Source organism: Musa acuminata, chromosome BXJ1-11, assembly GCF_036884655.1.
Source record: "Musa acuminata AAA Group cultivar baxijiao chromosome BXJ1-11, Cavendish_Baxijiao_AAA, whole genome shotgun sequence".
Lineage (NCBI taxonomy): Eukaryota > Viridiplantae > Streptophyta > Magnoliopsida > Zingiberales > Musaceae > Musa > Musa acuminata.
In genome coordinates this window covers 2,911,133-2,925,423 of record NC_088337.1, presented here as the reverse complement: position 1 = coordinate 2,925,423, position 14,291 = coordinate 2,911,133, and the positions used below count along the sequence as shown (strand labels likewise).

The following is a 14,291-nucleotide window of genomic DNA, read 5'->3' as shown; positions in this document are numbered from 1 at the left end:
CCATTTCTATTTGCGATGTGACCCTTGTGTGCAAGGATCATATCTAATCCTTTGCTACCAACCTTAAACTTGTTTAAGGTTTCTTTAAGAATCAAATTTTCATTTTTTATTGCTTCTAAATGCTCACACTTAGAGCATGGAGGAGTTTGAATATTATCAAACTTATCTTGTAGCAAAGCATGCTCTTTCTTTAAGATACTTAACTTCTTGCTAACAGTTCTACATTCATCAAATAATTCATGAAAAGCGATAGAGAGTTCTTCAAAAGATAAATCTTCATTAAGTAAATCACATACCTCTTCTCCTAAAGCCATTAGCGCGTAATGAGCAACTTGCTCGGTGTTGGACTCCTCTTCTTCGGATGCGCTTGAATCATCCCACGTTGCCTTGAACGCCTTCTTCTTTGATGTCCTCTTTTTGGCTTGAGGACAATCGTTCTTGTAGTGTCCCGGTTTTTTGCATTCATAGCAAATCACTTGGTCCTTCTTTTGTTCAAATTTATTTTTTGTATTATTTTTAAATCTGTTCTTTCTTAAATATTTTTTAAACTTTTGAGTCAAAAGTGCAATGTCATTGTCACTGTCCTCATCACTTGATGTTCCTTTCAAGTGGTCTTCTTGTGATTTGAGTGCCATATCCTTCCTGTTCTTTGGAAGGGGGTTCTCGAGCTCGTCATGAGCTTGACATGTCATTTCGTAGGTCATTAGAGACCCAATGAGTTCTTCAAGAGGGAATGCTTTAAGGTCTTTGGCCTCTTGAATGGCCGTAACTTTTGGATCCCAACTTTTAGGGAGGGATCTTAAGATTTTAGTTACTAGTTCAAAGTTAGTAAAATCTTTACCAAGAGCTTTGAGTCCATTGATGACATCCGTAAACCGGGTGTACATGTCTCCGATGGACTCACTTGATTTCATTCGGAAAAGTTCGTAAGAGTGCACAAGGATGTTGATTTTGGACTCTTTCACTCGGCTAGTGCCTTCATGAGTGACCTCAAGAGTTCTCCAAATATCAAAAGCCGAATCACACATTGAAACACGATTAAATTCGTTTTTGTCTAGTGCACAAAACAATGCATTCATAGCCTTTGCATTTAAAGCAAAAACCTTCTTCTCCGATTCATTCCATTCGCTCATCGGAAGAGAAGATTTTTGAAATCCATTCTCGACAATAGACCAAAGCTCAAAGTCCATAGAAATGAGGAAGATTCTCATGCGAGTCTTCCAATATGTGTAATCCGACCCATTAAACAAAGGTGGTCGTGCAATAGAATGGCCCTCTTGCATGCCGGAGTAAGCCATCTCTCTTGGGTATTAAACCAAATATGAGAGATAACCTGGCTCTGATACCACTTGTTAGGATCGGAGCGGCACTAAGAGGGGGGGGTGAATTAGTGCAGCGGATTAAAACTTCGATTTTAACAAAATCTTTCGTACGTTAAGAATGAAACTTGAGAAATTTAACTTGAAGGCGTATTCTTAAAGTTGCGCAGCAAGAGTAATAAGGAACTAAAGCAGTAAGAAGATTTGCAGTAATGTAAATGACAATAATAAAAAGCAAACCAGAGATTACGCCGATTTTTAGAGTGGTTCGGTCAAATGACCTACTCCACTTGCGAGGCCCCTCTTCGATGAGGCTCCCACCTTCCACTAGCAAGTCTCTTGAAATGGAAGGGTAAACACCCCTCTTACAACCTTTTACAAGCAGCTCAACCTCTTACAAATTTTCAATAAGAAAGAAGGAGGAGAACTCTCTAGCAAATTGAAAACAAGACTTGCTAAGACTTTCTAAGACTTTTCTCTCAATCAAAATGCTTCTCAAAAGTTGTAACCTCAGCTGAGATTTGAGGGGTATTTATAGGCCTCAAGAGGATTCAAATTTTGGGCTCCAAAATTTGAATTCTCTTAGGGTTCCCGGTGCTGGCGGTTCCACCGCCCAGCCAGGCGGTGCCACCGCCCAGCGCTCGGGTGCTGGACGGTGCAACCGCCCAGCCAAGGAGGTGTCACCGCCCAGCACTCGGGTGCTGGGCGGTGCCACCGCCTACAGTGTTTTCAGCCCGACTACAGTGTTTTCAGCCACTAGTTGGGCTTCAATCTTGGCTCTCTAGTTCGCTGGTTTAGCCTAATTTTTAGCCTAAACCAACTCTGACTTTGGGCCCAGTTGGCCCCTAACCAGGATATAGGATTATCTCTTAATCCTAATCCTAATTACAAGTGGACTACATAACCAAAACACATCCTAAGCAAATTTTCAACCGCGAACGTCGAGTCTTGTTCTGGCGAGCTTTCCGACGAACTTTCTGCCGACGGGCTTCTAGCAAGCTCCCGAACTTGTGATGACTTTAATGAGTAGCCGAGCCTTCTCGGTGATCTCCGTGAACCTCCGACAATCTCTTCGGCGAACTTCCGAAAATTCCGACAGGTTCCCGATTTCTTCTCGGTTGGTTCTGGCAGCATCTCCGACGATTTTTCGGACTCTTAAACGTCCATCGAACTTGACTCCGGTATTCTCGCTTTGTGTTTTCTGGTTATCGTAGTTAATCCTGCACACTTAACTCAATAATATGGATTAGATCAAATAACCCATCAATTGATTTTATCATCAAAATCCGAGATTCAACAACACTAAATCTATTCTTACAATGATGAAAAATGTTATCTTCCATAAGCGCACCAAACACATCGAAGTTCGACATCATTTTATTCTTAAACGTTAATAAATGAGAAATTCAAATAGACTCTTGTATCATCGAAGATCAATTTATCGATATTTTTACAAAAGTCTTGATGAAAGAAAAAAATTATTTTTTTTGAAGACAACTTCAAGTTGTAACTATTTTGAATTAAGGAGGTGTGATAATATTAATTCAAATATCTAATACTATAAAAAAAATAAAAATTTAGATTAAAATAAATATGTGAGCATGAGAAAATTTATTAAGATATGATAGATATTTTTAAAAAATTATAATTTATCTTTCAACTAATATAAACAAATATTTTTAGATCAATCCAAAACTTTATATATCAGAAATACTCTTTTCTTCTACCATCTTCCTCTTTCTAAAGTTATGCATAAAAGCCAACAAATTTGGTCCAGAGAATGCCGGAGGTGGGCCTCGTCAAACCGCACGTCTCCGTCTCTTTCCCTGACTGCAGTAGAGAGAGAGAGAGAGAGAGAGAGAGAGAGAGAGAGAGGGCCAGCTGCTGCAGAAGTCATACTGCGAGCAAATTCTTCACCCCTGTGCTGTCCCTCTCACTGACACATTTTATGAAAACTGGAATGATAAGGGTTGAAGGATTGATTCCATGTAAGACTCTTTCTCCACCTCAGTCGCCTAAGAACATACATAAAGAAAACCTTGTGCATGTGATAGTAATCCAACAAGGTGTGTTGCTGGTCCAGTGATCACCATTCCTCGACATGGTGAAGTGATTCCATGCATGTCTTCGACAAAACCCTTGCAATGCTGTGTGTGTTCTAACTCCTTGTAGCATCACACGCTGCTCATCATTTACTATGAATTTGTTTTGTACTGCAACAGTGCCCTTTTAACTACCTCAGCTGCATGCATGCATTCATCCATCCATTGCTGCTGACAGAGACTGCCACCACATGCTTCAGAAGTTGTCAGGTTAATGCTCACCCTGCACATCTAATTCCAAGCTAATGCCTTCTCTGTCTCGAGAGGGCTGTTAACTTTGAAGCTTTTGCCTCCCTGATAAAGAAAAGTTGATGCCTGCACACCAGAAGGCTTTGTTTCCTGATCAAGACTGTGAGTCCTCATGCCCTATTCATCCAGTGGCTTCTCACACCAGAAGAAGTGCCTGAGGACTTCTTTCACTTCACATGCATTTGCAGGTGAAGAGATATAGGGTTGCAAATGGACCATATCTTGCTTTGCTTTCATCAACAAATGCCTCATTCATATCATCTAACTAGATATGAAGTCACTGGAAACATCTGGCTTGTCTTAATGCTTCCATGTGCATGGTCGATCACCCCAGGCTTGTGAATCCAACTGTGCAGTAACCTGGAGATGGTGTTTCACTCATCTGTGTAATCCTCATTCAAAGCATGCAGTGCAGTTGGAAGACACCTCCATCGACCCTTCCTTGAAGCCTTCTTATTTATGGTGAGGTAGGGTTGGCAAATGTGAATCTTATTTTAGATGTCGGATCGCATCTGGATCTGTTGTATCCGAAAAGCTTAGTGACCAACGTTTCGGGTCGAGATTTAGGTCGGGTATCGGATCTAGCTTTCGAATGGTTTCGGATAAGACGATGGTTTTGGATCAACCATTCTTCCTCTTCGCGTGTCACGATCGGGAGCGGGCATCGACACACGTGTTCGCACACGGGCCAGAGATGGACCCACGGCCCATCTCCTTCCTCCACCTCTCGCTCAGGTCTCCGCTCGCTTCATCCACAGGTGTCGACGCCATGGCATTCGCTTCCGCCTCCCCGCTATCCGCCAACCCCTTCAAGCCGCTCTACCCCTCTCCGCCGCGGCCTTCTCCCAGATTTGCCGCCGCCCAAATCGTCTGCCAGACTTCTGGTGAGTCCTCCGTCGCATTCCTTCTTTATCGCATTCTGTCGAGCACTTGGTGTGCGCGGTTGCTTGACCCCCCCGGCTTTCGGCAGAGCCCAAGAAATGGCGAGCGGTCGTCTCGACGGCGCTGGCCGTCGCTGTGGTCGGCTTCAGCGGCGTCGCGTCGGCCGACCTCAACAAGTTCGAAGCGGAGATCCGGGGGGAGTTCGGGATTGGCTCCGCCGCTCAATTTGGTTCCGCAGATCTCAAGTAACCAATGAATCTTGGTGCTTCCTTGTCCCATCAATCTGTAATACTGTGTTTTTTATTCTTATGTTATTTTGGTCTTGATCTTAATGTGCAGGAAGGCTGTCCATGTCAATGAAAATTACCGGTGACTTTTCTTTTCTTTTCTTTTTCTTTTCTATTGTCGTCAATGTTGGGAGGCCGAATATGTTTTCTTGTCCGTAAATAGATAGATTGAAGAGCTTGTTCACTAAACGACATTAAAAGTTTACATTAAATTTAGATTGGTACAATTGTCTGGCCATTCACAATGCCTACCCGTTAAATATAATTTTGTAGATGGATGAGATTAGAATATTGAGTCTAGTCAAAATTCTACTACTTACTGTTGCATGCATGATGCTTGGAGTAGTGGTTTCTCTTAAATAAGAATAGGGAACATTTTTGACAATTGAACTAATTACAAAAAGTTCCAGCAGATTTGGAGATCACAACCAGAATCAAACCCTTATCAGCAATGTGCTGCTAGCTGCAGTCACCACTGATCCTCCCAAAATGAGCTAGCCAATCAACTGATTAGTTAGCTTCTGTTAAAATATGAACAAAAATGCAAGTAGATAATTTAGATGTAATTCAATATGATCATTCACGTTGTTGTGTATTCTCCGAGGTGGCTTGTCAATGTGGCCTAGTGCTCGGATGAGTGTTATAACTCTCAGCTTGTATGGCATGAAATTTTATTTGGAAAACTTTGTGAAGTATCACCCATCCGTGTTCTTGAGCAAGGAACCTGGAGCAGTATTTGACATAGAGTTGCCAAATGGGTTGAGTTCATTGCAAATACGCCCAATCTGACCCAATCATTGGGCTGGGTTGGGGTTTTTCGGAGCTTGTTTGGATAAGGGATGGAAATCTCAAATCTGAGATTTCAGTTGGTTGAGGGCTAACCTAAAACTGAATCCCAAGCCTAATGTACTTGCTATGGAAGTTTGTAGCATAAGTTATCTTCATTATTAATTTTACAGTGATGTTTGACAGAGATTACTGGTTGATATCCATCGTATAACCTAAAATTGATGCATAGCAGCCCCAAAGATGAATCCAAAAGACTATCGTTCCTGATTCAAACTGTCCAATCAAACTGAGTTATTAATATCGGACTGATGCCAGATACACTGAAGCCCTAGCTAAACTGAGCTGAATATCTAAATCAAAATCATTTAGCATCATAATGCCATGTCATGACCTGGTAGTTTAACAAAGAATGGAAAAGAGAAGTTCATAAATTGGACTATCAATATTGTGGCCATAGTCAGCTCAGAATTTGTTTGCTGTTTAAAATCTTGTATTCAGTCTTTATGAGATTGGTTTTTGCCCCCCAGTATTTTATCCGGTATCACAGTCAATCATGCTTCTAGGAATTTCATAATGATACAGACGCGCCAACTTCACAGCTGCCGACATGAGAGAATCTAATTTCAGTGGCTCTACATTCAACGGTGCTTATCTTGAAAAGGCAGTTGCCTATAGAGCAAATTTTACAGGTATATAAATATGTCATTCTTTTATCCATGAGTTTCAATTACTTGTATATTATTTCTTTTTGTAACATTTAAGCATTTAGCCCTTGTCAAACTATGTTTCTCCTTCAAGGTCAAGCTCTTTTCTGAAGTCTTAGATCCACAAGAATGTTTTTTTTTTTCTTATGACCTTTGGAATAAAATTTTAGCACTTAATCGAATTGAAGTGTCAAACTTAAGAATATCTAAACATAGATTCGTTTAGTGACCTTTTTGGTCTATGTGATTTTAGGTGCTTATTACTTGAATGGATGTTTACTGTTAACAATTGATCACCACTAGCATATCTGAATTAATATCGCTGTAATTTATTACTGATCTTCGTAAGAAATTGAAGTCAGATTAGAACACTAATCTAGAAAATGGTTCCTACTCAACCATTACTTCCCAAAGTTTAATATTTCTAATCTCAATCAAGAGTTCTTTTAATATTATACTATTTGGATATTCCAATTTCATTTTTTTATACAATATCTATTATCTATATGTATATGATCTATTAGTTCTAATCTGTCGCTAGTTACCATTTTCTTAAGTATCAACATTTTTCCAAGCTCGGATGTTTGTCTTGGGGGATCACATGTAGTTAGTTATGTGGATTCTTTATCTTAATTTGTCTATTAGTGAACCTTGTCATTTAAATTTACCCCTTTATGCTTTCACTGGTTAGTCATCAAGCAGCTTGTGTTGTCCATGATTAACCACTGGATTTCTTATTTATAGTGATAACATATTTTTTCATAATAACTTTTATCTGGCAAAAGGTTAAGAAAGAACATTAACTTGTATATTTGCTTCTAACCAGTCTTGAGTCATGTGATGGGAAAAGTAGTCTGAACAAAGTAGGAATAATGGTTTTTCACAGCATTGCTCTTTTTTCAACATTCTTGGCTAGATACTCAATTATGATGAAAATATTCAGATGTTGTTGCCACACTCCTCTTCTTTTCTTTTCTCTTCCCTCTTTTTATCTTTGTTCTCTTTAATGCTCCCTCCCCATCCCACCACCACCATCACCATCACCACCTGTATGTTTTCTTTTTCTCTTTATTTTTGTTTGTTTCTACCTCTTCTTCTTGTCCTTCCTTCCCGAGTCACCACCTCCTCATCCTCCTACTATTGTTTTACCTTTTTTTCTTCCTTTTTTTCTCTACCTCCTTTGTCCATCTCCCACCGCTATCACTACTGCTACCACCATCACTGCATCTCCTCCTTGTGGTGGTGGGAGAGGGAGGGGAAGGGAAGAGGTCAGAAGCAGAGAAAGAAAAAGGGAAAATGTTTTATGAGGCTTAATATATATATTTTTAGTGTTCCTGGGTACTAGAGAAGACCTCCCGTCATTGTTCACTGACAGTAGGTTTCCAGAGGATCTGAGGCAATTTAACCAAAGGTGAGGTACCTGAACGGCTAATTCAAGAGTATAAGGGTCAGTTTGAGAAAGGCCCAAACAATTGGGTTCTCTGTGCATTCTTTCAGTCAAATGCAGCTATGCTAAATTGCATAAGACAATGAAAAGTTCAGAAAGAACTTGCTATCGTTCAGTACATTGGTTTGTCAGATTTTATTCTTTGAATAAATAGAGACATCAATTTTATAGGTAATCATCATTCTATACTATCTCAGTCACCACAATTTTTTTCTAGATCGTAGACAAGTGTCTGGTAACATAAATTCAGCATAACTTAGCTGTATTCTAATTCGTAGCTTTCCTGTGTTGCTTGTGATCTCGTGCAGGTGCTGATTTGAGTGATACTTTGATGGACCGCATGGTAGGCTCACTGTTGCATCGTTTTTCAAAATTTTAACTGCTTAATTGATTAAGGTACTTATATGGGTTTCTTTATAGTATGCATGTGATAGGTAGAAGTGGATCCACTGAACTATCAGCAAACCACTGACAAAATTTAGATTGCTGAAATGTTCAACATAACTTTTTCCAGAGAATTATGCATGAAATTGTTTTTAATTTCTCCACTGGCTATCTGAATACTTTTTTGTATTTTGAAATTATCCCCAGAAATGCAGAAAAAGACTTTGTCAGAGATATATAATGAGCAATCTTTCAATCTACTTCAGGCAAAGTGTATTTCTTTTTTTCTGTATTTATTTTTTTCCTTCATCTAGTATAGATAGTTTCAGGCAAAGTGCAAAGAAAATATCCGAGGGAATTTCAAATGAAACCTGTTGAAGATAAATCTACCACTACTTATGTTCATTATACATTGAAGAAACTCTGTTGGGAAAGGAAGACATACACAAGTTGAAGGAGCAAAAAGTGACCAACCTCTCAAAGAAACTTAACGGGTTTGAAAGAGAAGTAATTAAAGACAATTAGGTAAATCAATATAAAAGAAAGAACAGCAAAGTGGATATGCCAGGGGCTGTTTGCTTATGTGACGATTACAGCACTGAGCATTTGGATCACTTGAGATAGTCATGAATTTTAGCTAGCGACATCCTTAAGTTGGTTGTATATGATTTTTTCTGGCCTTAATGATACACTAATTGTAAAAGTAAAATTATTCCTTGAGCAGGTTCTTAATGAAGCCAATCTCACAAATGCTGTACTTGTAAGAGCAGTTCTCACACGCAGCGATCTTGGTGGTGCAATTATCAAAGGTGCTGACTTTAGTGATGCTGTGCTGGACCTGCCCCAAAAACAGGTGCCTTTGAATGTGAAACTCTAAAGGTTTTCTGGCACTAATAACTAGAATTATGTGCCTTAATTCACACTATTTCTTCGTGCACACCTGTTCTTTTCTTGATATCATACTTTCAGTTTCATTTGTTGATATGGTTTTTAATACCCATCGTAATTGATGGGTTCAATAACAGAAATAGATCGATGATTTGGTTGTGACATTATGGGTTGTTGTTGTTACTGTTGTTATTTGTTAGATATGGCACTTGATTATTTTGCATGCCACAAACATCTGCTTGTTATAAATTGAATTCTGCAGAAGGACAAATTAAGAAAAAAGCAAGAATGAATACCTTAGCTATAAGCATTGCGAATGGAAGAACCGTCATATTAACATGTACAGGATCTCCTTAACATTATGGTTTTATATCAATCTTTTGTACAACTTTGATTCATTTATTTTGAAGGCATTGTGCAAGTATGCAAGTGGAACCAACCCGATGACAGGGGTGAGCACAAGGAAGAGTCTGGGTTGCGGGAACACTCGCAGGAACGCCTACGGGAGCCCTTCTTCGCCCCTCTTGAGTGCGCCACCTCCAAAACTACTGGATCGCGACGGCTTCTGCGATGAATCCACTGGACTTTGTGATGCAAATTGAAGGTGACTTGGCATGAGAAACGAGTTTCTCTATCAGAAACTTTAATCTTCCTCTGTTTTTGGTCCCTCTTTTCTCTTTTTTAGCTACAATATTTGTCGTAGGATATGACAATTTTAGTGAATAATACAGTGAGAAGAAATTGATGAGATGTGAAAGGCCCAAAAATTTCTTGTGGAGTAGAATCAAACCATATAATGTTCGATCGCTGGGCGACTTATTTAGTTGAAGTTTAGATGGCAGCATTCAACAATGGTCATGAAATGAATTTTAGCTTGCAACAGATGGTTATGAGAAATCTCTAATCCATGCAAACTAAGATGCATTTGGAATCGTCAGGAATCCATGCAAGCTTACCATCAATTCATAATTGTGATAGTGCATCACTGGATGCAAATGAATGGTGAAGAATGTTGTTCGATGACATTTCAATTATAATGAACGGACAGACATCTACAGTTCTGTAGACATATTGTGATGACAGCAAATCTTGCTGTCAAACAATGGACCAAACGATAGAGTCCAGAGTTCGAGAGAGATCGAGTCAATCATCCAAACCCTCGGCTTCATGTTATGTACATTAAATCCGTGGCCTTCCACATGTTTCGACACCTATTTACCTCCTAATGATCAGTATTTCCAGTTAACTATCGTACGCCTTCACTTCCACAGCTCGATTTGGGCACCACTGCAGTTGGAAGTCGAAGCACGTTCCGCATTTACCTCAGGCTTCTCAGAAGTGGAGCAGTGGAGCTCCTTGCAGACCCCGCCGTCATGGCTGAGCTGGGACGCGACGAACTTGTCGAGCACCCTCCAGTCCGTGACCTGCTCCACCGAATGATCAGTAGCTCCGGCGATGTTGTAGGTGGAGAAGACCTGAAGCTGCTTGTTGGAATATTGCATCAGGTCGTCCTGCGTGATCGCGGGTGGGTGGAGAGCAGTTGCATGGCCAACGTCGAAGGGAAGCTTGGGGCTCTCCAGCTGGGGCAGCTGGAGGAACGCCATCTCAGGCCGCGCTCCTGCTTGCCTCGGGGAATCGAGCTCCGGCACCAAGGATGCATGATCGTCGTACCAGCATGCGGAGTCATGCCCGCTTGCTCGTCTGATGGGCGTCGCCGTCATTCTCTTCTTGAAAACCCTGCACACAACCCATCCCTCTTCCTGCAACATGGAAGCATCACAAGCTTTGGCTCGGAGAAGGAGAAGAGTAGTTTGAGCTCGAAGTCGTACTGTCACTTGCCTGCAGCGGTGCACTCTCGTTGGATTCAAGACGGTACTCGTGCATGATCCAATCCGACTTCTGCCCGTTAGGCGCTCGACCCTTGTAGAACACCAACGTCTTCCTCATCCCGATCAAGCTGTTCTTGGAGTAGATCGGCTTGTCCCTTCCGGTGGCCTTCCAGAATCCGGCCGCTGTCGCTCGATTCGTCCGTGTCCCGGTCGGATACTTCTTGTCCTTGTGGCTAAAGAAGTACCACTCATTTTGCTCCTCCCTTCCTATCTTGCATCTATCTGATTCCAAAAAACACATACCAAAGTTACACCGATCCAAAAGATGAACAAAGAAATGTACTGCTGATGAAGGCGATAGATGCCTTGAAGATCCCATGGCTCGATCTTATACAAATCGACGTCCTTTATGATATCAAGATCGATCCCTCTTGATGCTACCTTCTTCCTAAGATAGTAATCCACGAGTTCTTCCTCTGTCGGGTGGAACCGAAACCCGGGGGGAACATGAGAAAAGGTATCCATCTTCTCCGGGATCTGCAGTCACTGCCTGCAGATCACATGCGAGCAAATGCACATTAAAATGCCAGGAGAATTAAGCATTCGCTGAGCTCAATCTGAATGATCCAGCAAATGATCATGATTCTATATTAGATTTGCATCGGTCTTCATGCATTTGAGTAGAAGACTCAGTAGCGGGAAATTGGCCTCTCATCATTTCGTCTAACACTACTTTTTCTCCACACACAACCACAAGTATATATCTGCATGCAAGTCCCAAACATATTGCCTGCATAGGTGATGCTGTCATTCTAAACTAAGAGTTATGTTTCATGTGCATTATTATTTGGGCAAAAAATAATGTTAATAGGTTTGATAGTATGCCACAAATGAAACCATGATTGAAAGTTTCTATAGAGCTTCAAGTTGGGATCATTAACTGCACCCAAATGTTATTAGTGGGAATGCCAGTAATGACAAATATCAGATGCAGAGATCCATTATATATAGAGTGGTATCTCTTTTCATCAATGGCTCTTAACAATACTTTAAACCTCGTTAAATTGCTGGCTTGAACTAAAGAGGAAAGTTCACAAAAGAGTTCAGATAGATTGGCTGGATCATCACCATAAGTTAAAGCAGAAACATAAACATCTAAAGACACTACGAAGCACGCTAGCTTGATGGAAACAAAGCGAGAGCTCAAGAGAGTCTGTAAAGCTGTCCATACGAGAATACCAGATTGTCATGCATATACAAACCTTCTTGCCTTCGATGTGTAACCAGATGTGTGCTGAAAGTAACAAGCTTATATGCATCGGAAGCATTGTGTGTTTAGATGGAGAGAGAGAGAGAGAGAGAGAGAGAGAGAGAGAGAGAGAGAGAGAGAGAGAGAGTTCAGGTAAAATGAGGAAAAGGTCTTACTGGTTATAGAGATTATGGCTTGGACACGCCTCTGATGCCGGAGTCAGCCGTGACGGAAAAGATGAAGACCTTTTACTGCTATATTAGTTTATCTTGGCTCGACAGAAGCCTCGGGCGTCGTATCGTCTGTGACGCCTCGTCCTTCAATCTTTGGAGCACCGCGAGGGATCGGATCCCAAGAACAACGCTCGACAGAGAGAGAGAGAGAGAGAGAGGTTATGGAAGAGGGTAAAGGAGGAGGCAATCGCGTTAAATAACAGGCGGTGTGCGATGGCCCAAAGGATAGAAACTATAGTTTAGTCAGCTCCGGTGTTCTTTCAGCACAGCGTGCTGCTGCAACATTCATTCGTGTATGGGTGGATCGATGAATTGCGGGGAAAGGTTACGGAAGGAGAGAAATGGCGCCACAATGGCCGGAAAGAGCAAAGCTTCTTTTACTTCCCTTTGGCCTTCTCTGCCGCAACCGCCACCACCTCCACCCGCCACCGAGAGCGACCAGGACGACAGGAGATCACGACGCTATCCTCCTTTGTTCCACAGAGATGGCAGAAAGAGAGGCACGGAGAGAGAGAGAGAGAGAGAGAGAGAGAGAGAGAGAGAGAGAGAGCAACAAAACGGAGTACAGCTGACTGCAGCTTTATGTAGAAGCCTGCAGGGAAGTAGTAAAAGCAGCAGCAGTAGGTAATCAAAATCGACGATACGAGACCACCGCTACAAGCTTCATGTTTACTCACAGTTCGTGAGCAGCACAGCCCGGGACTTATGGGGGGTGTCCAAAGTAGCCAGTGGTGCCGGGGACCGCCTGCTTCTGCTCTCAATGGTTTGTTGGCTGTCTGGTTACAATTCCTTCTTCTTCTTCTTCTTCTTCTTCTTCTAGTGTCCTTCCTCACATATGAGCTGCATCCAATACCATTTTCTCGGTCACTACGATCATTACCGCTGGGAGAGGGGAGAGAGTCATTCTCCGGTGGTGGGGGCTCTTTCGGACAGGGCCAAGCATTCCGATGGCGACGCGTCTCCAAACACCAATCCAAACCAACAGAACGAGGAGAGGCTAAACATGCAAGTAAATAACGTTGGCGCTGAGACCCACAACTTTAGTGGGTCCCGGCGGGCCGCCCACGCGTGCGCGAGTTCAGCACGTGGCGGCTCCCGGTCCGGCGTGGGCTCGACCCGATGATTAGGGCCCTGGTCCCGCGGGACCCACCTCGTCAAACCACCTCTGCGGTCGACACGCGGCGGGTTTTTTTTTTGGGTACCTCCCATCGTATACGTACAGCCTGTAATTTGGGGCATACGTATATTGGTAGGTATATCTTTAGGCCAGACGTGAAGCAAAAGTATCGCACGCGATGCTACGGTCATCCTGCGGCATCATACGCCCTTCGGTTCTCCTCCTCCTCTTCGTTGGTCAGCCACCCAAAAAGAACACGACTCCTCCCCTTGTTGGTCAGCAATCACATTGCCATGCATGTTGTCAAAGCTTCCTTCCTCAGCTGCATGAAGACTGCTTCTGATGATACGATAGAGAGAGAGAGAGAGAGAGAGTTGCGATCAACGAATGGTTTGGAGAGATCGACCATGGCGGTCGATCATTGCCTACGTAATCCCATCATTGACTGCCCCCCCACAGCCACGAGTTTCGTCGGACGTGACGCGCTCGGTGGGACAGCCTTCTCCTACAAGCTGCGGAGCCAATGCGAAAGGGTTGCGGCCTCCTGAATACACGCCGGGCTCCGCCGGCCACCTTCTTCTCTCCACCATGATGTCTTCTCTCTTCTCTCTCTCTCTCATACGGTCCACTGCGTCTTTCCCGTAGATCTTTACAGATCTCCGAGGGGCCCAAAGTGTAGCTTTCTTCCTGCACATACTTCAAGCAGTATGCCCCCAAGTTATCTTCTAAAACATGCTCCTTTGGTCCCTAATATCAAGTGCCATAAAAATGTGTAGATTTCAAAGTCCAAATAAACGTATATGATGTACGTA

The 14,291-nt window shown here is 42.3% G+C and overlaps 3 protein-coding genes across 4 annotated transcripts; 1 reads left to right on the top strand and 2 right to left on the bottom strand.

Moving 5' to 3' along the window:
- The first annotated feature begins 4,329 nt into the window (after positions 1–4,329).
- LOC103970334 (thylakoid lumenal protein TL20.3, chloroplastic) lies at positions 4,330–9,801 on the top strand. Of its 2 annotated transcripts, XM_009384070.3 has the most exons (7): positions 4,330–4,554; positions 4,641–4,797; positions 4,892–4,921; positions 6,211–6,317; positions 8,088–8,122; positions 8,888–9,016; positions 9,462–9,801. In XM_009384070.3, exons 1-7 carry the CDS (start codon positions 4,365–4,367, stop codon positions 9,651–9,653), a joined length of 840 nt encoding a protein of 279 aa, XP_009382345.1. In that variant the 5' UTR covers positions 4,330–4,364; the 3' UTR covers positions 9,654–9,801. The 2 variants fall into 2 exon arrangements, with proteins under 2 accessions (XP_009382345.1, XP_064945176.1); XM_065089104.1 differs by lacking the exon at positions 4,330–4,554 and having other exon boundaries at positions 4,691–4,797; positions 6,192–6,317.
- A 509-nt stretch (positions 9,802–10,310) lies between these two features.
- Positions 10,311–10,826, bottom strand: LOC135596545 (NAC domain-containing protein 26-like). Its single transcript, XM_065088598.1, has one exon. It carries the CDS (start codon positions 10,818–10,820, stop codon positions 10,311–10,313), a length of 510 nt encoding a protein of 169 aa, XP_064944670.1. The 5' UTR covers positions 10,821–10,826.
- LOC135596546 (NAC domain-containing protein 7-like) lies at positions 10,826–11,612 on the bottom strand. The gene is made up of 2 exons (XM_065088599.1): positions 11,246–11,612; positions 10,826–11,162 (listed from the first exon to the last, which is right to left on the bottom strand). The coding sequence occupies exons 1-2, from the start codon at positions 11,403–11,405 to the stop codon at positions 10,828–10,830; spliced, it is 495 nt and encodes a 164-aa protein (XP_064944671.1). The 5' UTR covers positions 11,406–11,612; the 3' UTR covers positions 10,826–10,827.
- Between the last annotated feature and the right edge of the window lie 2,679 nt (positions 11,613–14,291).

Bases quoted from the DNA above. Each gene is read 5' to 3' on its own strand.
- LOC103970334 (XM_009384070.3), top strand. From the start codon at position 4,365: ATGGACCCACGGCCCATCTCCTTCCTCCACCTCTCGCTCAGGTCTCCG. The intron at 4,798-4,891 runs GTAACCAATGAA...CTTAATGTGCAG, and splicing joins TTTGGTTCCGCAGATCTCAA to GAAGGCTGTCCATGTCAATG. The intron at 9,017-9,461 runs GTGCCTTTGAAT...TTTATTTTGAAG, and splicing joins TGGACCTGCCCCAAAAACAG to GCATTGTGCAAGTATGCAAG.
- LOC135596545 (XM_065088598.1), bottom strand. From the start codon at position 10,820: ATGTTGCAGGAAGAGGGATGGGTTGTGTGCAGGGTTTTCAAGAAGAGA.
- LOC135596546 (XM_065088599.1), bottom strand. From the start codon at position 11,405: ATGGATACCTTTTCTCATGTTCCCCCCGGGTTTCGGTTCCACCCGACA. The intron at 11,163-11,245 runs GCATCTATCGCC...TTTTGGAATCAG, and splicing joins CGAGCCATGGGATCTTCAAG to ATAGATGCAAGATAGGAAGG.